The sequence below is a fragment of the Salmo trutta genome, chromosome 30 (genome assembly GCF_901001165.1).
Source record: "Salmo trutta chromosome 30, fSalTru1.1, whole genome shotgun sequence".
Lineage (NCBI taxonomy): Eukaryota > Metazoa > Chordata > Actinopteri > Salmoniformes > Salmonidae > Salmo > Salmo trutta.
The window spans coordinates 40,521,474-40,546,585 of NC_042986.1; the positions used below are offsets into that span (position 1 = coordinate 40,521,474).

Genomic DNA, 25,112 nt, shown 5'->3' on the forward strand with positions numbered 1-25,112 from the left:
TACTGTTAGATTTCAATGCAGCCTTTGATATTATTGACCATAACCTTTTGTTGAGAAAACTTTTGTGTTATGGCTTTTCAACCTCTGCCATATTGTGGATTCAGAGCCATCTATCTAATAGAACTCAGAGGGATTTCTTCAATGGAAGCTTCTTTGATGTCAATCATGTAAAGTGTGGTGTACCACAGGGCAGCTCTCTAGGTACTCTACTCTTTTCTATTTTTACAAATGACATGCCACTGGCATTAAACAAAGCATGTGTGTCCATGTATGCTTATGGTTCAACCATATACACATCAGCAACCACAGCTAATGAAGTCACTGAAACCCTTAAAGAGTTGCAGTCTGTTGTGGAATGGGTGGCCAGTAATAAACTGGTCCTGAACATCTAAAACTAAGAGCATTGTATTTGGTACAAATCATTCCCTAAGTTCTAGACCTCAGCTGAATCTGGTAATGAATGGTGTGACTTTTGAGGAGACTAAATTACTTGGTGTCACCTTGGATTGTAAACGGTCATGGTCAAAACATATAGATTCAATGGTTGTAAAGATGGGGAGAGGTCTGTCTAATAAAGAGATGCTCTGCTTTTTTGACACCACACTCCACAAAGCAAGTCCTGCAGGCTCTAGTTTTATCTTATCTTGATTATTGTCCAGTCATATGGTCAGGTGCTGCAAAGAAAGTCCCAGTTAAGCTGCAGCTGGCCCAGAACAGCGGCACGTTTTGCTCTTCATTGTAATCAGAGGGTTAATATTAATACTATGCATTGCCAGTCTCTCTTGGCTAAGAGTTGAGGAGAGACTGACTGCATCACTTCTTGTTTTTATAAGATACAATGTTTTGGAAATTCCAAATTGTTGCATGTTCCACTTACACACCCACTTGCCACACCAGACATGCCACCAGGGGCCTTTTCACAGTCCCCAGGTCCAGAACAAATTCAAGGAAACATACAGTATTATACAGAGCCATGAGTGCATGGAACTCCCTTCCATCCTATATACCGCAAGTGAACAGCAAACCTGGTTTCAAAAAACAATGTGACCTATTTGTTGTGTATGTATGTACTGACACATATGTGAAACTGATAGATGCGTGCACACACACACACACACACTACATTTTAATGTTTTTAAAATATTTTGTCTGTGATATCTTTTTCGTTATATGTCAGACCCCAGTATGACAAGCTGTTGCCATTGGCATCGGCTAATGGGGATCCGAATAAAAAAAATATGAACACACACACACACACACACACCCGAGAAATACAATCAATAAAACACACAGAACTAGAAAAAAGACAAAGTGAACCTAATACAATTTAATTAACAGATTGTTACACAAGAGTTCACAGTCAAACAATGTTGTAAATCACAAAAAATAAAATGTATTGTCCTTCAGAATCAGAAGAATATAAAATGTACTTTTCAAATAAAGATCCCCATAGAGTTAAACAGACAAAGTACATGGGTAATCAGACATCAATGCAACATACATGTGCTGTCTATCTCACAACAAACATCTAGTTTTTATCATGAAGAAGGTTGTATAAAATACATTCCCTGTACAAACAACTGGGGACTGGATATTGAAAACCCTTCTGAAAAGTAGTGTTGGGGTCAACTCCATTTCAATTCAGGAAGTAAACTGAAATTCCAATTCTCCTCTATGTTTTTCTACGAGAAGTGCTTCCAAAAACATTCTAACGAATATCTATTTTCATTTAGTATGTCAATATCTGAGTTGAGAATTCCTATGGACCAAGGCTTCTATCTTGTTTCAACAAACAAGATACATACAGGGCAAAAATAACTACCATCGTTTTGACTCCGACAGCTGAATTTGTAAACAGTCTTTGCTTCAGTAAAATACACCAAAAAAACAAGCTCCTGTAAGACCAACGAAATGTATTCTGCAACTAACTACCATCAGTTATGACTGCTTTAGCAAACATGAAGTCATCGACCAGGGTTTTATGAAGGTAAAACATCTCATAGTTGTAACCTTAGTATTGGTTTCCAGGACACAGCACAACAGTTCCAGTAAAAGGTCAAGGGTTAAAGTTCATTCATAGCGACTCATCATGGAGAAATCCCAGTCATAGAATATGGGCGAGGGGTAAGGTTGGGCAGTATCAAGATTTTCATAATGTCACACCGTTTCTGTACCATATCGGGTATTACTGGAAATGCACATAAGGGGAGCTATTAATATATAATTACACAATAAACAATTTAGGCAAGAGGGTTGAGGGTTCTTGATCCAGGATGGGATTGACTGTCTTTGCAGTAACCAAGAAGCTTGATCTTGACATCTAGCCACTTAGCGAGCAAGTTAGCAAACCAAATGCATAGCTGGAGCCCTGAACAGGATATCATTTATTTGACACATTTTAGATTTCTAAGCAGTGGTGTAGCACGCACCCCCGAACATATTTTTTTTTAAACTGTATTGAAAATCATACTGTCGGAATTTGGAAATACCCTGGTATATGGTATATCGGCCAAGCCTAGCGAGAGGTGTGTATATACGGAGGAAGACATTGTCGGGGTGTAGAATGCTACGAAACACGGACCATCTGGGCTACAGAGTCTTCTCCTGCCTGGGCGGCCAGCTCTGCCTGTTGCTACGGAGAGAGAGAGAGAGAGAGAGAGAGAGAGAGAGAGAGAGAGAGAGAGAGAGAGAGAGAGGAAAGGTGTAGGATACCAGTCAACACATGCAACCAAAAACATGTCGCTAGTTAATGTCTATACACCCATTACACAGTCATCAATGCCTCAAAATTGCATCTCAAAAGGGAATACATTTGATTTGTTTCGTTTTTTTCTGATCTACACAACCTACTCCACATTTTCAAAGTAAAAAAATATTTTAAAAAGTTCAACTTTTTATTTATTTATAAAACCATTAAAAGCTTTCTTCGTAGCGTATGTCTTCACAGCCAGAAGTTAATACCTAGTGGAATCCCCTTTGGCCGCCATCACAGCTGTGGAATCATTTTGAATAAGATTCCACCTACAGTGTCTTCAGAAAGTATTCGCACCCCAAGATTTTCTACATTTTGTTGTGTTGAACTGCCTGAACTTAAAATTGATAAAATTAAGATTTTTTTTTTTAATTCACTGGCCTACAACACAATACCCCATAATGTTAAAGTGGAATTATGTTTATTGAAATGTTTACAAATTACACTGAACAAAAGGTATAAACGGAATATGTAAAGTGTTGGTCCCATGTTTCATGATCTGAAATAAATACACACGCTTTATTTCTCTCAAAATTTGGCAACATATTTGTTTACGTCGCTGTTAGTGAGCATTTCTCCTTTGCCAAGACAATCCATCCAACTGACATGTGTGACATCAAGAAGCTGATTAAACAGCATGAGGCCACTCTAAAATGTGCACTTTTGTCACACAAAACAATGCCACAGATGTCTCAAGTTGTGAGGGAAATGCAATTGGCATGCTGACTGCAGCCCTATTTTAACAGCAAAGTATAACAGTAACTGGATTAGGTTGCACATCAAAATATTTTGAATCATAACATTTTAGATGAAACTTATTGAATACCTTTTCAGTAGTCTAATACACCTCTTAAAGCTGCAATATGTAACACTTTTTAACATAATACTTTGTTTTCAGGACAAAAACTTTTTTTTAAGAAGCTATGTGCTATGTTTCTATGCTTCCCGTTCTTAAATTTAGTTTTTGAACACCAGTTTCAAATACAATATTTTTGGTTATGGAAAATATATTTTACAGCGGTTTAGATGGTACACTGATTCTCTACAGTATATTTTCTTTTTTTTTTGTCACAAACTGAAATTAGGCAAACTATTCAAATTTTTGCAAACAGGAAATAGCGGAACGATGTCTGTATAGTGGCACCTTTAATAAAGCAGAGAATTTTGCAGGGATTTTTGTGATGCTTGAATTTGCTGTGGCTTTTATGACATTTGCATGGCAATATGCAACGATTTTGTTGAATTTGTCGTGAAAATTGACGTGTGGCTTGATTGAACCATGACTTGATTTCGGTTGTGATACAGCCCGGAATCGAACCAGGGTCTGTAGTGACGCCTCTAGTACGGCGATGCAGTGCCTTAGGCAGCACCTCTCGGGAGCAGTGATTGGTCAAATTAACAAGCCCTCGCATAATATAAGAGGAATTAGTGATTTTGCTAAAAAAAAATGCAATCGCAGAATCCTGGAGGGACTGGAATGACATTGAATTTGTTTCTATTGTGACGCCAAATCATGGGCTAGTGCCACCAAATGAAAAACTTATTGGCACCAGTGAATTGTTGTCTGTAGCCCTGGGTTTATGTGTATTGTATATAGCCTGAAGAACTTAGTAAGGACTCTTCACTTCAAATTATATAATGGCGGTTATGGGGAGGAGGCAGATTGAGTCAGCCAGTAGGAGCTCAAACAATCCCCTCCTCAATTTCTGCTTTTGGTTCCCCCTCTCCAGCTCTCCTACCTGGGCCAGGGCCAGGGCCATCTCCTCCCTCTCCTTGGGAGAGAAGAAGCGTCCTCCGTCTCCCCTCTTGCGCTGCATGGCGTGGCGGTGACGGGACTCATGCAGATATTTCTGTCAGATAGATAGGGAGAGAGAGAGAGGCGTTAGTTACTAAAAACTAGGGTTGTAACGGTTCACCAAACCCACAGTTCGGTACGTATTGTGGTTTTGGAGTCATGGTTTGGTTTCAGTACAGCGGGGAAAATAAATGCCATTCACAATGTTCCTTGCATTGTCTGTTGTTACCGGATTGCTATTTTGGGCCTCTCAAGTTTCCACTCTGATGCTGTGTTCGTAACCATGCGGGGGGTGGGAATTTACCATAAAGTCATAAATACAAGTTGAATTCATGTGATTTTAACTCGTTGAGGAACACTGATTGGCTAATAAACTAAAAGTACAGCTATCATGCTTGTAAACAAATTGTAGAGTTCAAAAACTCAATTTCTAGATAGTTTTTTATAAATACTGTTTTGTTGTTGCATTTAACTGCCAACAATGCTGTTATAGAGGCCATTTTCTTAGTAGGTGACATCAGAGGTCCCCATATGTGAGAAGTGGGTGCTCAGGATGATAGTCAGTTTCCCACTAGAGTTGCAGCGATGAGACAAGATTGAAATTGGGAAGAGAGGGAGGGTAAAAAATAATAATAAAAAAATAAATAGTAGCATTAATAAATAAAAGGGCATTATCATAATTTTTTTACAATTTCACAGTATTATTCCAACCAAACAGTGTAGAAATATATACAAAACATAGGAAAATCATGTTTTTGACTGCACTGGACCTTTAAGTAAGCGCAACACTGGGTGCATCGCCAACTAATTGAAAACCTCGGCTTTGGTTTGCTTATAAAGAGCGGGTACTATTTATTTTCTGAAATGGGTGCAAGAGGGAAGCTAGTAACGTGGTTCGAGGCCTTTCACAAGGTGCCGAAACCCCCTATTCACAACCACCGAGAATTGGCGCAAATAAAAAATATAAAACACAATAGCTTTAGCAACACGTTGCTAAGAAAAGACAGACTAACAGATGGTAGTTTGCAGACAGTAAGATACACGTACAGTAAGAGATAATCAACGAGGGGCTGGCTGTGCGTCCCACAACACATTAGCGGACTGGAACTGACCTTCCACGGAGTTGCATTATTTTCCAGAAAACGCATAGAGCCCCGGGTTGATTATGCCTTTTATACCATGGCTATAATTTAACACATTTAACGCAAAAACAAACAAAAAAATGTGATCAACATCCACTGAAGTAGCTAGCAAGTTTACTAGTTAGCTACAGTAGTTGCCTTGGTAACCAAACAGACTTGCTAGTTTAGCTAACCAAACCATCAGTCCTGTAGCTTGCTATTATGAAAATAGAATTCAACAAATGCCAATAATGTTTTCAATTTGACTTCTACTTTCAAAAGCAGCTTAAACATAGTTCATTCTTACATGTCCACATTGCCATTGAATTCTACCGTGCAAATATACTGTGGGTTATAGGGAAATAATACACTCTCTAGAATGTCCTTCAAGCCAGTTGTATAATTCAGTGACAATTATCACTTTTAGACAACGAGCTACCAACATATTCAAATAACGATTGAAACATTTGAATTAAAACATTATTTTGGATGAATTTATTCATAATATTTCATCCTTTCACGAGATATAGTCCCAACACAAATGTAGGGTTGCTACCCAAGCCGTTTTCCAGAGAAGTGACCCAGTCGTTGTCTTTTTGTTCTACATCTATGGACGCGACCAGTCGTTCCTTCTCATTGTTCCGTTGCCATGGTGGCTGGCAACGTTTTTATCCCTTGTTTGGTAGCTAGCCAACTTCGGCTAACACATTCACGACAAACCAGAATAACAGCAAAGTAGCTGCGAATAATAAAAATTTAAAAAACAACAAAACCCGAGAGGCTTGGAAGGCCATTACATTTCTTGACAATTATAAATATAGTTTGTTTGGTATACATCCATAACAATGTGCCATTTCACCTTGCATTGAACATTTGCTCTCTCACCAGGCCACTCACTGTTCAGATGAAATATCCAACTACACAGCTAACACAATAACTTCAAACTGAAGCTGGAAAGACAGCAAACTAGCTGCATTTCGTGTTTTTCTATAAACATTTCTTCGTATGTAGCCATACAATTTATGCTGATTCATGATTTTGACTGGCTGAGAAAAGCTGCCAGCATGTCTGTCTCTTCCCAACATGTTCATTACCATGGGACAGCTGGAGATTGAATTTCAATATTGAAACAATGTCGCAAATGTCAGAGAGGCAGACAGCAAGGTTATTACAAATCTCTGCTGTTGAAAACTAAATGTTAGTCTGAAAGAAATGTGAGATAATGTCTAGATGCTTTTTAATAGTGGAGATCAAGTTTATAAATTGCCTGGCTGGGCTGGTGAGACAGTGGATTGAGCAGTCAGATGGAACAGAGTAAATAGGCATTTTCAATGTCATAGATTTAGCAGGTACCCCGGTACCGGTGCCCCCTGTATTTAACCTCATTATTGTTATTCTTATTGTGTTACTTTTTTATTATTACTTTTTATTTTTGTCTATTTGGTAAATATTTTCTTAACTCTTCTTGAACTGCACTGTTGGTTAAGGGCTTGGAAGTAAGCATTACACGGTAAAGTCTACACTTGTTGTATTCGGTGCATGTGACAAATAAAGTTTGATTTGATAACTTGTGGAATAGACACCGGCTGGAATGCGATTTTAAACAATCAGCATTCAGGATTAGACTCATCCTGAATGCTGATTGGCTGACAGCCGTGGTATATCAGACTGTATTGTTATGTATGGTACGACGTGCTGTACGTCATACTATACGTTGTTATGGTTTACGACAGTGTGCTGCTTTACGGATGAATGGGTTGTCAGGATGAGTGGCACATGTCATTAAACGACAGAGTGATGTACAATGTGAAACCGTGCAGACGTGTGTTCTTCTACAGCTAGGCTAGATATAACATTGGTGACGAAGATGGCTGAATTCAGTTTACCACCGCCGGCACCTTTCCTCGCCGTGCCTGGCGAACCTCCAGTCCCGTGGAATAACTGGCTTGATAGCTTTAACACTTATATCGAAGCTATGGACCTTTCTACAATCTCCGACAAGCGGAGGACAGCACTGCTCCGTCACTGCCTCGGTACAGAGGGACAAAGGATTTTCAGAGCGCTTGGATCGGCTCCTACATTCACTGCTGCAGTCAGCCTCCTACGGAACCACTTCGCCGGGAAAGAGCGAGTGCTCCTCCGACGCTACCGGCTACGGAAGAGACACCAACGGCCGGGTGAGTCCATTCAAAGCTACGTGGCTAATCTGAGGGATTTGGCTAGCTCTTGTAACTATGGGACACTTCAGGACGAGATCATCAGGGATCAGTTGATAGAGGGGACGTTATGTGAAAAGACAAGGGAGAAACTGCTTTTGGAATCGGATAATTTACAACTAGATGGAGCTATTAAAATAGCACTCCAGGTTGAAGCGGCGTTGGAATGCTCTACTATGCTAACAGACAGATCTGCAGCATACACTCGGCCCCCAGCCATTCTCACACAGCAGCTTCAGCCCGAGCAGGCACACTACAACGATCATGCGCTGTGCATGGCCTCCCACGTTGATAGCTGCATGGACACAGACACCGGCATGCCCGTGCAGCAGGCACACAGACAAACTAACAGAAGTAGCTGTGGCAACTGTGGGGCTAGCTCTCACAATTCAAGGGCTTCAAACTGCCCAGCCCGTGGGAAAATATGCAAGAACTGTTCAAAACACAATCACTTTGCAAAAGTGTGTCGTTCTGCCCCAGCAACTAGCTCCACCCAGCACAGGCCCTTAGTTTCATCTCACTCTCAACATGAACGCACGGAAATTCGAACTGTCTCCACCAACCATGTGTAATTCAGGACATGCACTGTGCAGCTGGGTGAGGTGGGTTTGCCTTTACTGCTGGATACTGGCGCTGCGGTGTCATTGCTCAACCTTGCAACTTACTACAAGTTTTTCAGTCACCTACCACTCCAACAGCCCTCCACTGCCCTGTGTGGGTACGGTAGATCCAAGATAGACATTGTAGGCACCCTCCAGGTCCCAGTACACTACGGCACCAAGCATCTGCCATCATTCACATTTCATGTTGCAAAGCGGGGTGCCAACCTCTTGGGCCTCGACCTCTTCACAGGCTTGGGATTCACGCTGAGAGATGACAGTGGGTCAGCTATCCACCAGGTTACCTGCACATGGCAACAGAACTGGCCAACTCTGTTTGATGGACTGGGCTGCCTCACAGCCTTTACTCACAGGCCCCTAGTGAATCCGGAAGTGACCCCTGACATGCAGCCTCTGCGGCGCATTCCCTTTGCACTGCGTGATGACGTCACAAAAGATCTCCAGGCACAGTTGGATGCAGGCATCTTTGAGCCAGTCAACGCTGCCCCCTGGATTTCAAACTTAGTCATTGCAACCAAAAAGTCAGGTGGAATCCGGACCTGCGTGGATCTTCGTGCTGTGAACAAGGCCGTTGTCCCGGATAAGTACCCCTTGCCTACAGCTGAGGAGCTGACCGCACAATTCCATGGCTCCACGATCTTCACGAAGCTTGACCTTCGTCAGGGTTATCTTCAGGTACCCCTCCACGCAGCTAGCAGAGATCTCACTACCTTTGTCACACATGCTGGCGTGTTCAGATATACACGCATGCCTTTTGGACTTAACTCCGCCCCCAGCTGCTTCCAGAAGGTGATGAGCACCATCCTCGCTGGAATACCTGGGGTGGCGGTTTATCTGGATGACATTGTGGTCCACGGTCCTGACCTCCACATCCATGATTGTCGACTCCACAGAGTATTCAGCGCTCTACTGCAGAACAACCTGACCCTTAACGGTGGAAAGTGCACCTTTGCAGCTCCAGCCGTCGAGTTTGTGGGGTTCCGCCTGTCGGCCAAAGGCATTGCCCCACTCATGTCGAACATTGAAGCCGTCCACAGGATCCCGGAACCGACCTCAGCCTCTCAGGTGGCATCATTCTTGGGCATGACAGCCTACTACCTCCGGTTTCTGCCCCACTACTCCCAGACCACAGCGCCCCTTCGCCAGCTCCTCAAGAAGGATGAGCCATGGGCCTGGACGGCAGCCTGCTCAGACGCGGTCCGCTCACTGAAGAGCCAGCTCTCCACAGCCCCAGTCTTGGCTCACTTTGACCCCGTCTGCCCCACCATTGTCACATGTGACGCCTCAGCTGGAGCACTAGGAGCTGTCCTCTCACAGCTGCAGAATGGCATTGAGAGGCCCGTCGCCTTCGCCTCAAGGGCCCTGAGCCCCACAGAACAACGGTACTCTGTGGGCGAACGAGAAGCACTGGCCTGTGTCTGGGCGTGCGAAAGGTGGCACCTCTACCTCTATGGCCGTCTGTTCACGCTCCGAACCGACCACCAGTCCCTCACAACGCTACTGTCGGCATCAGGAACTGGCCACAAGCCACTTCGGCTGCACAGATGGGCCGACCGCCTCAGACAGTACGACTATCAGCTGAAGTTCACTCCAGGGAGGGATAACGTGGTGGCAGACCTTCTCTCACGCTCCTTTGATGCTCCTACGCCGACCGTCTTGCCAGACGACAACGAAACAGACCTCGTACAAATGCTTTACGCTCCTCTTCAGTCAGTCGTCTCACTGGAAGAGCTGAAGCAAGCATCGGAACAGGATCCCACACTGTCTACCCTGCGCACCTACATATGCACTGGATGGCCAGCACACGTGCCGGAAGAGCTTGCGACTTTCGCCAGGGTGAAGCACGAACTGTCTTGCTGGGAAGAAGTCTGTGTCTCTCGAGGGTTTTGCACTGTGGTCCCAAGTGGTCTGTGTGCGCGTGTTCTATCCATGGCGCACGAGGGGCACTTGGGCATAGTGAAGGTCAAACAGAGATGTCGAGACCTTGTGTGGTGGCCAGGCATCGACCACGACATTGAAGCCCTGGTCAGGGATTGTGCTGCATGCCTCCTCAGTGGGAAAACAGGACAGTCCGCCCCACCCCCCCTGCAGCCTCTCGCATGGCCGTCCCGCCCCTGGGAGCACATCCAACTGGACATCTGTGGCGAGATCCATGGTCACGCAGTCCCTCACCATCAGCGCTTCCTGGTGGTGGTGTATGACCTCCACTCTAAGTGGCCAGAAGTGGTTCCTGTCGGAACTGTCACAGCACAGGCCATCGTGGACATCCTAGACAGCCTGTTCACAAGGTGGGGCCTGCCCCTCACCCTTACCACGGACAATGGGCCCCAGCTAATCTCTGCCGAGTTCTCCTCATATCTCAGCAACAAGGGAATCAAACACATCCGCACGGCCTACTACAACCCACAAGCTAACGGAGGGGTGGAACGCTTCAACCAAACGCTGAAGAACGGCATCAGAGCGCACCTGGTCCAGGGGTGCACGTTCCAAACTGCTTTGAATCAAACGCTAATGTACTACAGAGCAAGCAAACACACAACAACACAGGCCTCCCCGGCATCTCTCATGCTAGGTCGTGAGATGGAACTGCCACTGGACAGACTCAGAACACAGAGAGTTGCAGAACCGGCGACTAGGTGCACCCAAGAAAAACAGGCAGTGACTAGGCACCAAAGAGAAATGAAACAGCGTTTCGACAAGGCACACAGGGTGAAGAAGTCGATCATCCAAGTGTCTGACTGGGTCCGAGCCCGACGGCCTCAGCGGTGCAACAAAATGGCCTCATTCTGGTCGGACCCCCTGCAGGTCAGTCGACAACTGGGGCCCGCCACATTCATGTTGAGCAATGGATCACGCTGGCACGCCAGCCGCCTCAGAAAAGTCCCTGCTCCTCAAGGAATACGAATGCACACAGAACAGACATGCAGGCCAGAGACGCCACCGGATGGACCTCCCCCACCACTACCACCCGAGCCCCAGCCTCTGTGGGCTCCCCAAGGGCCAGAGCCACAAGCGGTGGCGGTTGAAGAAAGGCCTATGCGGGCACGAACTCGCCCTGCTCATCTGGGGGACTACTTAACCTCTTTTCATTCTTAGGCTCCGATAGGGGTCTTAGTCAACCTCCAGGTTAATGGACTGAACTGGTTAGTTTGGAGGGTCCTTCCGTTTTAAAGGTTAATGTTTTATTTCTTATAGTTATCACTCTAGGTTCTTGCCCTATGGACATTTTATATATGGTACCAGTCCCTGGTTTTGGAAAGGGGGGGGAAATGTTATGTATGGTACGACGTGCTGTACGTCATACTATACGTTGTTATGGTTTACGACAGTGTGCTGCTTTACGGATGAATGGGTTGTCAGGATGAGTGGCACATGTCATTAAACGACAGAGTGATGTACAATGTGAAACCGTGCAGACGTGTGTTCTTCTACAGCTAGGCTAGATATAACACGTATAACAAAACATTTATTTTTACTGCAATAATAACATTGGTAACCCATTTATAATAGCAATAAGGCACCTCAGGGGTTTGTGGTATATGACCAATATACCACGGGTTGGGGCTGTGTCCAGGCACTCCGCAATACGTTGTGCCTAAGAACAGCCCTTAGCCGTGGTATATTTGCCATATACCACAAACCCCCGAGGTGTCTAATTTCTTAAATAGTGTATAGAACGCTTGTGGAAAGCAGCATGTCACCAACATTGTTGCATCCATCTAACCATGCAGAGCGAAGAGCAAGAAAGTGCTTGTGAATCCGTCGTTGAACAACTGCTCTCTCCTTGAGTGATAGGGCTTGGTATTGTTAGCGGCATGCAGGAGGAGAGGGAGAGCGATGCCTCAAGTAAGCAAAAGGGGTAAACTATAAAAACGGACATTATATGCGCCGAAGTTGCGTATCACATTTAACAAACCAAACATTGAAATAGAGTTATAGAATGTAAAGTAAAAACTCAAACCAATCCGTGCATCAATACCGGTATATAGTAAAATACTGTGTACGACCCAGCCCTATTTTGGCCCGGTCAAGGGTCTGCTTGAATGCTGAGGGACGTGTTGTTGTTTCTTTACGTTTCTGTCTTGCTCCAATATATTGATGTGATGTCAGCATAAATGTGTCAACATATTTGAGGTGTTTGGCAGCTGCATAGGCTATACTCGTTGAGCAATGTAGACATATACTCTCTGTCCGTCACCGTTGTAATCTACTGGGTAGCCTAAATGTTACCAAACTGGAGATTTAAACGATAGAGAATCCTCCTGGTTTATCAACCCCACCACTCACCATCGTACATTTACATTTTACATTATAGTCATTTAGCAGACGCTCTTATCCAGAGCGACTTACAGTAGTGAATGCATACATTTCATTTCATGCCTTTTTTTGTTTTGTTTTTTGTACTGGCTCCCCGTGGGAATCGAACCCACAACCCTGGCGTGGCACACACCATGCTGGCGTTGCAAACACCAAGCTCTACCAACTGAGCCACAGGGATTCCATCGTACAGAACTAGTTCCCGGCTGCGCCTCACAAAAAGGACATTTTATACATTCTATTACAACGTGTGATTGGCTGTAGTTGTTTTAACGGAATAGCCTGAAATGTTTTTTTTTCAGCTCAGATTTACTCGGAATGGGCCTAAAAAAACAAACATTTTTTCCCATGTATTCATTCGGGCTCACAGGAGGTCCCGTACAAAGCGTTTATGTATGAATACGTGTACGGATACACCCCTAACCACAACTAATTTGAACAATCTGGGAGGTAAAGTTGTTAAAGTATTAAATAATTTAGCTGTATCGCCCTACTAACAACACTATGATATGTTCTCAGTCCAGCAGCAGCAGGACATTATCAATTCCCATTCTCCATAGTGACAGCCCTTCAGATAGACAGAGGCTAAGCTAATCACCCTCCTCTCCTTGGGGATCATGCCCTCTTCCTCTAGCTCGGCTCGGGCCTGTCGTCACACACTAACCCTAACCCAGGCTACTCACCCTCCTCTCCTTGGGGATCTTGCCCTCTTCCTCTAGCTCGGCTCGGGCCTGTCGTCACACACTAATCCTAACCCAGGCTACTCACCCTCCTCTCCTTGGGGATCTTGCCCTCTGCCTCCAGCTTGGCGCGGGCCTGTCTTCTCTTCAGGATGCGATGGTACTGTTTAGCGTTGACGTACAGAGGTTCCTCCTCTAACATCTCAGCCCCAGGTAGAGGGATACGCTGCATAGCAGGAACCGCACCCCCACTAGGCATCATCTAGCAGGGAGAGAGACACTAGTTAGAGCCTCTGGAAAACAGGAGAGAGAAGGATAGAGAGAGTGGGTGGGGGGGGGGAAGAGAGACACTGCATAGACTATCTGACTAACAAACACACTGATCGCTGTGTGTTTGTGTCTGACCGAGGCTAATTTGCAACAATTATTTCTGATCAAACACACCATACCACAGAGATAAACTATTGTGTAATATTTAATTATATGAACTCACTGAGTCTAGGTACTAACCCACTACAGCCTCTATACTAACCAGGTACTAACCCACTACAGCCTCTATAATAACCAGGTACTAACCCACTACAGGCTCTATAATAACCAGGTACTAACCCACTACAGCCTCTATACTAACCAGGTACTAACCCACTACAGCCTCTATACTAACCAGGTACTAACCCACTACAGCCTCTATACTAACCAGGTACTAACCCACTACAGCCTCTATACTAACCAGGTACTAACCCACTACAGGCTCTATACTAACCAGGTACAGCCTCTGTACTAACCAGGTACTAACCCACTACAGCCTCTATACTAACCAGGTACTAACCCACTACAGGCTCTATAATAACCAGGTACTAACCCACTACAGGCTCTATACTAACCAGGTACTAACCCACTACAGCCTCTATACTAACCAGGTACTAACCCACCACAGGCTTTATACTAACCAGGTACTAACCCACTACAGCCTCTATACTAACCAGGTACTAACCCACTACAGCCTCTATACTAACCAGGTACTAACCCACTACAGGCTCTATACTAACCAGATACTAACCCACTACAGGCTCTATACTAACCAGGTACAGCCTCTGTACTAACCAGGTACTAACCCACTACAGCCTCTATACTAACCAGGTACTAACCCACTACAGCCTCTATACTAACCAGGTACTAACCCACTACAGCCTCTATACTAACCAGGTACTAACCCACTACAGCCTCTATACTAACCAGGTACTAACCCAATACAGGCTCTATACTAACCCACTACAGCCTCTATACTAACCAGGTACTAACCCACTACAGGCTCTATACTAACCAGGTACTAACCCACTACAGGCTCTATACTAACCAGGAACTAACCCACTACAGGCTCTATACTAACCAGGTACTAACCCACTACAGCCTCTATACTAACCAGGTACTAACCCACTACAGGCTCTATACTAACCAGGTACTAACCCACTACAGCCTCTGTACTAACCAGGTACTAACCCACTACAGCCTCTATACTAACCAGGTACTAACCCACTACAGCCTCTGTACTAACCAGGTACTAACCCACTACAGCCTCTGTACTAACCAGGTACTAACCCACTACAGCCTCTATACTAACCAGGTACTAACCCACTACAGCCTCTATACTAACCAGGTACTAACTCACTCCAGGCTCTATACTAACCAGGTACTAACCCACTCCAGGCTCTATACTAACCAGGTACTAACCCACTCCAGGCTCTATACTAACCAGGTACTAACCCACTCCAGCCTCTGTACTAACCCACTACAGCCTCTATACTAACCAGGTACTAACCCACTACAGCCTCTATACTAACCAGGTACTAACCCACTACAGCCTCTATACTAACCAGGTACTAACCCACTACAGACTCTATACTAACCAGGTACTAACCCACTACAGGTCTATACTAACCAGGTACTAACCCACTACAGGCTCTATACTAACCAGGTACTAACCCACTACAGGCTCTATACTAACCAGGCACTAACCCACTACAGGCTCTATACTAACCAGGTACTAACCCACTACAGCCTCTATACTAACCAGGTACAGCCTCTGTACTAACCAGGTACTAACCCACTACAGCCTATATACTAACCAGATACTAACCCACTACAGCCTCTATAATAACAAGGTATTAACCCACTACAGCCTCTGTACTAACCAGGTACTAACCCACTACAGCCTCTATACTAACCAGGTACAGCCTCTGTACTAACCAGGTAGTAACCCACTACAGTCTCTATACTAACCAGGTACTAACCCACTACAGGCTCTATACTAACCAGGTACTAACCCACTACAGGCTCTATACTAACCAGGTACTAACCCACTACAGGCTCTATACTAACCAGGTAGTAACCCACTACAGCCTCTATACTAACCAGGTACTAACCCACTACAGCCTCTATACTAACCAGGTACTAACCCACTACAGCCTCTATAATAACCAGGTACAGCCTCTGTACTAACCAGGTACTAACCCACTACAGCCTCTATACTAACCAGATACTAACCCACTACAGCCTCTGTAATAACCAGGTACTAACCCACTACAGCCTCTATAATAACCAGGTACTAACCCACTACAAGCTCTATACTAACCCACTACAGCCTCTATAATAACCAGGTACTAACCCACTACAGCCTCTGTAATAACCAGGTACTAACACATCGTGCCCCAACCCCCTCAGTGATCTAGGTAATAAGATGTCTGGGTATCTCTGGTTGGGGCCTTACCATGACCATGCCACCAGCGTTCATCATGTTGCCTGAGACTGGCAGGGTGACGGTCACAGTGCCCTGCTGTCCACTGTTGGTAGTGGTGGTGTTGGCGCCCCCTGTCTGTATCATTTGGGCCCCCGACAGGCTGCCTGCTGGGATTGTGATCATTCCTGGGGAGAAAAGGCCTTCTTAACACCACCACCTTCACCATTTTGTTTGTGTGTGTGTGTGTGTGTGTGTGTGTGTCCAAGCATGTCGGTGTGTGTGTGTGGCCATACTGTAAACATACCCTGTTGCAGGACGGTGCCATCTGCGTTGACTGGCTGGTAGACGATGGTCTGTCCATCAGCCGTCTGCGCAAGCTGCTGGCCCTGCTGCAACTGAATCTGCTGGCCCTGCTGCAACTGGATCTGCTGGCCCTGCTGCAATTGGATCTGCTGGCCCTATAGGAACACACAGGACTGGGTCATATACAGTATGGCGACAAGTAAAGTAAGTAGCCTTGCATGAGCCTTGGCTTGTGCGAGCCACAACGGCTCATAGGAGCAGGAGCATATATTTTGTTTATGTAGCGTGAGCCAGCTTGATGTACCAGTACAGGGACAGGACGCTAGTCTATCGCAGGGCCTTACCCCTGATCTATCTCCTTAATGCTATAAAATATAATAAAAAAATCTAAATACAATGTTAATGGTCGCGTACACATATTTTGCAGATGTTATCATGGGAGTAGCTAAATGCTTGTGTTCCTGGCGCCAACAGTGCGGTAGTATCTAACTAAATGCTTGTGTTCCTGGCGCCAACAGTGCGGTAGTATCTAACTAAATGCTTCTGTTCCTAGCTCCAACAGTGCAGTAATATCTAACTAAATGCTTGTGTTTCTAGCTCCAACAGTAATATCTAACTAAATGCTTGTGTTCCCAGCTCCAACAGTGCAGTAATACCTAACTAAATGCTTGTGTTCCTAGATCCAACAGTGCAGTAATATCTAACTAAATGCTTGTGTTCCCAGCTCCAACAGTAATACCTAACTAAATGCTTGTGTTCCCAGCTCCAACAGTGCAGTAATACCTAACTAAATGCTTGTGTTCCTAGCTCCAACAGTGCAGTAATACCTAACTAAATGCTTGTGTTCCTAGATCCAACAGTGCAGTAATACCTAACTAAATGCTTGTGTTCCCAGCTCCAACAGTAATACCTAACTAAATGCTTGTGTTCCCAGCTCCAACAGTAGTATCTAACTAAATGCTTGTGTTCCTTGCTCCAACAGTGCAGTAATATCTAACTAAATGCTTGTGTTCCTAGCTCCAACAGTGCAGTAGTATCTAACTAAATGCTTGTGTTCCCAGCTCCAACAGTGCAGTAATACCTAACAATACGCAAATCCCAAAAATAAATAGAAAGGAATTAAGAAATATATATCAATAAATAAAAATCCTATCTATCAGACTGAACCAACAAGGGGGATTTTGCCCTTTGGAAGGTATATACAGTGGCAAGAAAAAGTTGGTGAACCCTTTGGAATTACCTGGATTTCTGTATAAATCGGTCATCAAATTTGATCTGATCTTCATCTAAGTTACAACAATAGACAAATACAGTGTGCTTAAACTAATAACACACAAATTGTTGTATTTTTCTTGTCTATATTGAATACATAATTTAAACATTCACAGTGTAGGTTGAAAAAAGTATGTGAACCCCTAGGCTAATGACTTCTCCAAAAGCCAATTGGAGTCAGGAGTCAGCTAACCTGGATTCCAATCAATGACACAAGATTGGAGATGTTGGTTAGAGCTGCCCTGCCCTATAAAAAAAATAACTCACAAAATTTGAGTTTGCTATTCATAAGAAGCATTGCCTGATGTGAACCATGCCTCAAACAAAAGAGATCTCAGAAGACCTAAGATTAAGAATTGTTGACTTTCATAAAGCTGGAAAGGGTTACAAAACTATCTCTAAAAGCCTTGATGTTCATCAGTCCACGGTAAGACAAAGTGTCTATAAAATGGAGAAAGTTCAGCACTGTTGCTACTCTCCCTAGGAGTGGCCGTCCTGCAAAGATGACTGCAAGAGCACAGCGCAGAATGCTCAATGAGGTTAAGAAGAATCCTAGAGTGTCAGCTAAAGACTTACAGAAATCTCTGGAACATGCTAACATCTCTGTTGACGAGTCTACGATACGTAAAACACAAAACAAGAACTGTGTTTATGGGAGGACACCACGGAAGAAGCCACTGCTGTCCAAAAAAGCCATTGCTGCACGTCTGAAGTTCGCAAAAGAGCACCTGGATGTTCCACAGCGCTACTGGCAAAATATTCTGTGGACAGATGAAACTACAGTTGAGTTGTTTGGAAGGAAGGAACACACAACACTATGTGTGGAGATAAAAAGGCACAGCACATCAACATCAAAATCTCATCCCAAATGTAAAGTATGGTGGTGGGAGCATCATGGTTTGGGGCTGCTTTGCTGCCTCAGGGCCTGGACAGCTTGCTATCATCGACGGGAAAATTAATTCAAGTTTATCAAGACATTTGCAGGAGAATGTAAGGCTATCTGTCCGCAAATTTTTTTATTTTTATTTAACCATTATTTAACTAGGCAAGTCAGATAAGAACAAATTCTGATTTACATTGACGGCCTAGGAACAGTGGGTTAACTGCCTTGTTCAGGGGCAGAACGACAGATTTTTACCTTGTCAGCTCGGGGATTTGATCTAGCAACCTTTCGGTTACTGGCGTAACGCTCTAACTACTAGGCTACCTGCTGAATTGATATTCAACAGAAGTTGAGTGATGCAACAGGACAATGACCCAAAACACAGAAGTAAATCCAAGGGTTCACAGTTTGTCCACCCTACACTGTGAATGTTTACACGGTGTGTTCAATAGACATGAAAACGTATAATTGTTTGTGTTATTAGTTTAAGTAGACTGTGTTTGTCTATTGTTGTAACTTAGATGAAGATAAGATCACATTTTATGATCAATTTATGCAGAAATCCTGGTCCAAAGGGTTCAAATACTTTTTCTTGCCACTGTACACACACACACACACACACACGGTCCAGTTTATTAGGTACACACATCTAATACAGGGTCCAACACCCGTTGCATACAGAACAGCCTGAATTCTTCAGGGCATGGAAATATTACTCAATTTGTATCAAGGTACCTAACGTGTGCCAATGAAACGTTCCCCACACCATTACACCACCACCATCCTGTACCGTTGACACCAGGCAGAATTTGGCCATGGACTCATGCTGCTTACATCAAATCTTGACTCTGTCATCAGTATGACACAACAGGAACCAGGATTTGTCAGACCAGGAGATGTTTTTCCACTCCTCAATTGTCCAGGGTTGGTGATGGCGTGGCCAACTGGACCTGCTTCTTCTTGTTTTTAGCTGATAGGAGTGGAACCCGGTGTGGTCGTCTGCTGCAATAGCCCATCACTGACAAGGACCGACCAGTTGTGCGTTCCGTTATTTCCCCCGTTAACTTGCACGATTCTTGCCATTCTCCTTCGACCTCTCATCAACGTGCTGTTTCTCATCAACGTGCTGTTTTCACCCACAGGACTGACACTGACTGTTTTTTTTGTTTGTCGCCACATTCTCGGTAAACCCTAGACACTGTCGTGCGTGAAAAGCCCGGGAGGCCGGACGTTTCTGAGATACTGGAACTGGCACGCCTGGCACCGACGATCATATCACGCTCAAAGTCTCTTAGGTCACTCGTTTTGCCCATTCTAACGGTCAACCGAAACACCGAATGTATATATTGCATAGGATTGAAGCTAAACATCTGTGGCCTTGCTGCAGCTGGATCAGTTGACCCATGAATCAGTGTAAATGAGAGATTTGAACTTACATTGTAGTTCATCATGTGGAAGTTGAACTAAAAGTATGTTTGAATTTAGACTCAAATGCTGATGGTTAGCGATGACGTCGCAATAGAGGAAGTGTGTCATCAGAAGTCTGTATAGGTGTATACCTCTTCAGAGTGTGTGTGTGTGTGTGTGTACGTCATATATATGTGTGTACCTGGTTCTGTCCGGCTGTGATGGCTTGCTGTGGCTGTTGGATGATGATCTGTTGGGGTTGACCCTGCTGTCCCCCTAGCTGTAACATCTGGCCGTTCTGCAGCTGGATCTGCTGTCCCCCTAGATGGATCGTCTGACCGTTCTGCAGCTGGATCTGCTGTCCACCCTGTAGCTGGATCTGACAATGAAACATAATCAGATGATAGTGTGTTCATAATATTATTCCAACTCCAGACTCTGGCTCAAATAAATATGATTCCTAGAATGGGAAAAAACTCTAAGAACACTGCACTTTGAAAGCATTCTAATTGAATTGAGTGGGTTCTAGCAATTATATGTCTATGGTTTTCCTCTCATCCCATTGCTCACCTGTTGTAGTGCCTGTCCTCCAGACACAGGCACCTGCATGATGGTCTGTCCCTGTCCCCCCCCCATAGCCTGCACCATGATGGGTTGCCCTGATGATGTGATCAGCTGCCCTCCGCTCACCTGCACCACCAGGGGCTGGCCTTGGACCTGTGGGTGGGTGGGTTAAAGTTGATACATTCAATCCTAGATAATCATATACATTGAGTGTACAAATAATTAAGAATGCCTTCCTTTTCCCTTCAGAACAGACTCAATCCGTCAGGACATGGACTCTACAAGGTGTCGAAAGCGTTCCACAGGGATAAAGGCTCATGTTGACTCCAATGCTTTCTACAGTTGTGTCAAGTTGGCTGGATGTCCTTTGGGTGGTGGACCATTCTTGATACACACGGGAAACTGTTGAGCGTGAAAAACCCAGAAGCATTGCAGTTCTTGGCACAAACTGGTGCGCCTGGCACCAACTACCATACCCCGTTCAAAGCCGCTTAAATCTTTTGTCTTGCCCATTCACCCTCTGAATGGCACACATACACAATCCATTTCTCAATTGTCTCAAGGATTAAAAATCCTTCTTTAACCTGTCTCAAATCAAATCAAATTTATTTATATAGCCCTTCGTACATCAGCTGAAATCTCAAAGTGCTGTACAGAAACCCAGCCTAAAACCCCAAACAGCAAGCAATGCATGTGAAAGAAGCACGGTGGCTGGGAAAAACTCCCTAGGAAAAACTCCTGAGAAAGGCCAAAAACCTAGGAAGAAACCTAGAGAGGAACCAGGCTATGAGGGGTGGCCAGTCCTCTTCTGGCTGTGCCGGGTGGATATTATAACAGAACATGGTCAAGATGTTAAAATGTTCGTAAATGACCAGCATGGTCAAATAATAATAATCATAGTAATTGTCGAGGGTGTGTTCAATAGACGTCTCCTCCCCTTCATCTACACTGATTGAAGTGGATTTAACAAGTGACATCAATAAGGGATCATAGCTTTCACCTGCACTCACCTGGTCAGTCTATGTCATGGAAAGAGCAGGTATTCATAATATTTTGTACACTCAGTGTATACTATAACTCTGCAGTTTCATGTCACAGCCAGAGCGCTGATAAAACACCAAGCATGTCATTAAGACAGAATGTCATTCCTGTTTTAGGACATAACATTATGAACACATGAACCAGTTGACAGTGTAAGCGGATCATAGTATGAACAATGGTGAAAAACTCTGGCAAATGGCAATAATATGATGGTCAATCCGATGTTTCAGACTGTTGCTAGTACCTTCATGGATGACTCGGACTGACTCAGTCAAACCAGTCACTGAGCTGGGGACATGCAACTCAGAGCAGCGATAGCATTCTAGGGAAGCTAGCACTGAGATGGGGCATGGTAATCATGGTAGGCATGCTGTACACTGTGACACTAATGCAGTGCGATATAATACTGTGACCGGGTGACAATGTGACATAGGCAGACGGTCACACCACTACCTGGAGTGTCTGCACCTGCTGGCCAGAGGCCGTCAATACCGGCGCCTCGGTCTGCAGCTGCACAGCCGTCATTGTGCCCTGAGTCTGCAGACAAGGTCATGTTCATTAGGGCACGCAACTGGAAACCGCTACAAAAATGCTTTGAAACGGAAAACAAAAAATAGCATTTCTTATTTAAAACAAGCCCCTAAATCCAGGTAGCCCCTCCCTGTTTCATTCAGTTTTCTGACGTTTAGTGCCTAATGAACACGGAACAAGGTACAGCTACAGTTAACTCATCCCAGAAGTCTCAGAGATTGGATTTCATCATTTTATATAAATAAATTGCCTATAATGACACTTCTCAGTCTAGACTCAACAACATTGTATTGTACCTCAGTAAAGTCTGGTTGAGATTCACCAGCTCAGGTTGAACAGTTGCCACTCACCTGTTGTTGGATCTGTCCATTGGACGTCTGCACGACTATCTGCTCCCCTGTTGAGGTGGTGGCGGTGGTGTACTCCATGGTCAGTTAGTCACAGTCCTTCCTGTCATTGTCAAAATACAGAGTTTGATCAATCAAATTAGAGGCCGTGACAAATTAGGCCTACAAAGGAAAGTCCAATACCAGCTGGGATATCAAACCCCAAAGGGTCACACAAGCAATAATGGTGTATGAGGTTGTTGTAGCCACATATAACAGAAAAAATACTATGATTGATTGTTGGGCATTAGCTGGACTAGCTAAACAGTCACCATTTCAGCAGACATGTGGAACACAAGCGTTCATGTGTTTTCTGGTTGTTGTTCCTCAGGATTGTCGACCAATGTAATGATTCTGCTGAGGCGGGTACATCATCAGATATCATTCAGTTGGAGTACAAACATTTCGCTACACCCGCAATAACATCTGCTAAATATTTGTATGTGACCAATAACATTTGATTGGGACAATATTTCTTGAAATTAAGAAAATGGGCTACATAGTACATCGTGTAGCAAATGAATACAAATGTTAGCTAAAGTTAGATTTGTTGAAGGACATCTTGAAGTGTGTGCTTTGTTTTCTTTGTTGTTCGCTAGCTTTACTGTTGCTAGCTACCCAGCTAGCGTTAGCTAGCTTGAGATAAGGCACAGGTATTACATTAGGTAACTAGCTAGCTGGATAGTTGACTAGCTAGTTAGCTTAGCTAGCAAGTTAACTCCGTGGGTTGTAAATGCTCACATAAAGAACGGAAGCATGTTAAAAATGCATAAATATTTGCGTATAACATTAGCTAGCTACAAAACCAGCACAGTATTTATTGGATGTATTCAAAGCTAACGTTGCATTTAGCATGCAAATCTGTCTCATTCGCCTCGGTTATGTAGCGAGGATTATGTTGTACTACAATCATACTGAAATCGTTACAGTTCAAAAACACAACGTTGATTTGCTTCAACGTTCGATTCCTGTATTTTTGTAGAGTTAGTAATTTGGTTGGTCAATGACAAACCAATCCGTGCTGACAACTACCATAGGGCTTCTATTACCGTTTCTTCGCTGTCCGGTATCCCTCTGATTGGCTCCAGTACAGGGTTCCAAAGCCCAATCACCAAAGTCAGTAGACAAAATGGCGCAAATGAAACAACAGCGATGTCGAAGAGATGCATGTGATCGTTGAGGCGAAGAAAGACGAAGATGGCCGATCTACAACCCGACAGATGATGCAATTGGTTCAGTATGTAATGTCATACCTGTGGTTGTCAGTGGTGGAAAAACTACCCAGTTGTCATACTTGAGTAAAAGTAAGGATACCTTAATAGAAAATGACTCAAGTGAAAGTCACCCAGTAAAATAATACTTGAGTAAAAGTCTAAAATGATCTGGTTTTAAATATATTTAAGTATCAAAATGTAAATGTAATTGCTAAATATTTTTATTTATTTATTTTTATTTATTTCACCTTTATTTAACCAGGTAGACAAGTTGAGAACAAGTTCTCATTTACAATTGCGACCTGGCCAAGATAAAGCAAGCAGTTTGACACATACAACAACACATAGTTACACATGGAGTAAAACAAACATACAGTCAATAATATAGTAGAAAAATAAGTCTATATACAAAGTGAGCAAATGAGGTGAGATAAGGGAGGTAAAGGCAAAAAAGGCCATGGTGGCGAAGTAAATACAATATAGCAAGTAAAACACTGGAATGGTAGATTTGCAGTAGAAGAAAGTGCAAAGTAGAAATAGAAATAATGGGGTGCAAAGGAGCAAAATAAATAAATAAATACAGTAGGGGAAGAGGTAGTTGTTTGGGCTAAATTATAGATGGGCTATGTACAGGTGCAGTAATCTGTGAGCTGCTCTGACAGCTGGTGCTTAAAGCTAGTGAGGGAGATAAGTGTTTCCAGTTTCAGAGATTTTTGTAGTTCGTTCCAGTCATTGGCAGCAGAGAACTGGAAGGAGAGGCGGCCAAAGGAGGAATTGGCTTTGGGGGTGACTAGAGAGATATACCTGCTGGAGCGCGTGCTACTGGTGGGTGTTGCTATGGTGACCAGTGAGCAGAGATGAGGGGGAACTTTACCTAGCAGGGTCTTGTAGATGACCTGGAGCCAGTGGGTTTGGCGATGAGTATGAAGCGAGGGCCAGCCAACAAGAGCATACAGGCCGCAGTGGTGGGTAGTATCTGGGGCTTTGGTGACAAAACAGATGGCACTGTGATAGACTCCATCCAATTTATTGAGTAGGGTATTGGAGGCTATTTTGTAAATGACATCGCCGAAGTCGAGGATCGGTAGGATGGTCCGTTTTACGAGGGTATGTTTGGCAGCATGAGTGAAGGATGTTTTGTTGCGAAATAGGAAGACGATTCTAGATTTAATTTTGGATTGGAGATGCTTAATATGAGTCTGGAAGGAGAGTTTACAGTCTAACCAGACACCTAGGTATTTGTAGTTGTCCACATATTCTAAGTCAGAGCCGT

General features: G+C 44.1%; 1 protein-coding gene across 6 annotated transcripts; it reads right to left on the bottom strand.

The window, feature by feature from the left end:
- Positions 1–1,307: 1,307 nt before the first annotated feature.
- On the bottom strand, positions 1,308–23,808 carry LOC115168685 (nuclear transcription factor Y subunit alpha). 6 transcript variants are annotated; one of them, XM_029724172.1, is made up of 10 exons: positions 23,675–23,808; positions 22,590–22,689; positions 22,162–22,245; positions 20,674–20,820; positions 20,306–20,482; positions 16,543–16,696; positions 16,269–16,423; positions 13,590–13,763; positions 4,498–4,602; positions 1,308–2,632 (listed from the first exon to the last, which is right to left on the bottom strand). In XM_029724172.1, the coding sequence occupies exons 2-10, from the start codon at positions 22,665–22,667 to the stop codon at positions 2,567–2,569; spliced, it is 1,140 nt and encodes a 379-aa protein (XP_029580032.1). In that variant the 5' UTR covers positions 22,668–22,689; positions 23,675–23,808; the 3' UTR covers positions 1,308–2,566. The 6 variants fall into 6 exon arrangements, with proteins under 6 accessions (XP_029580032.1, XP_029580030.1, XP_029580031.1 ...); XM_029724170.1 differs by having other exon boundaries at positions 4,492–4,602; XM_029724171.1 differs by lacking the exon at positions 23,675–23,808 and adding an exon at positions 22,898–23,620 and having other exon boundaries at positions 4,492–4,602.
- Between the last annotated feature and the right edge of the window lie 1,304 nt (positions 23,809–25,112).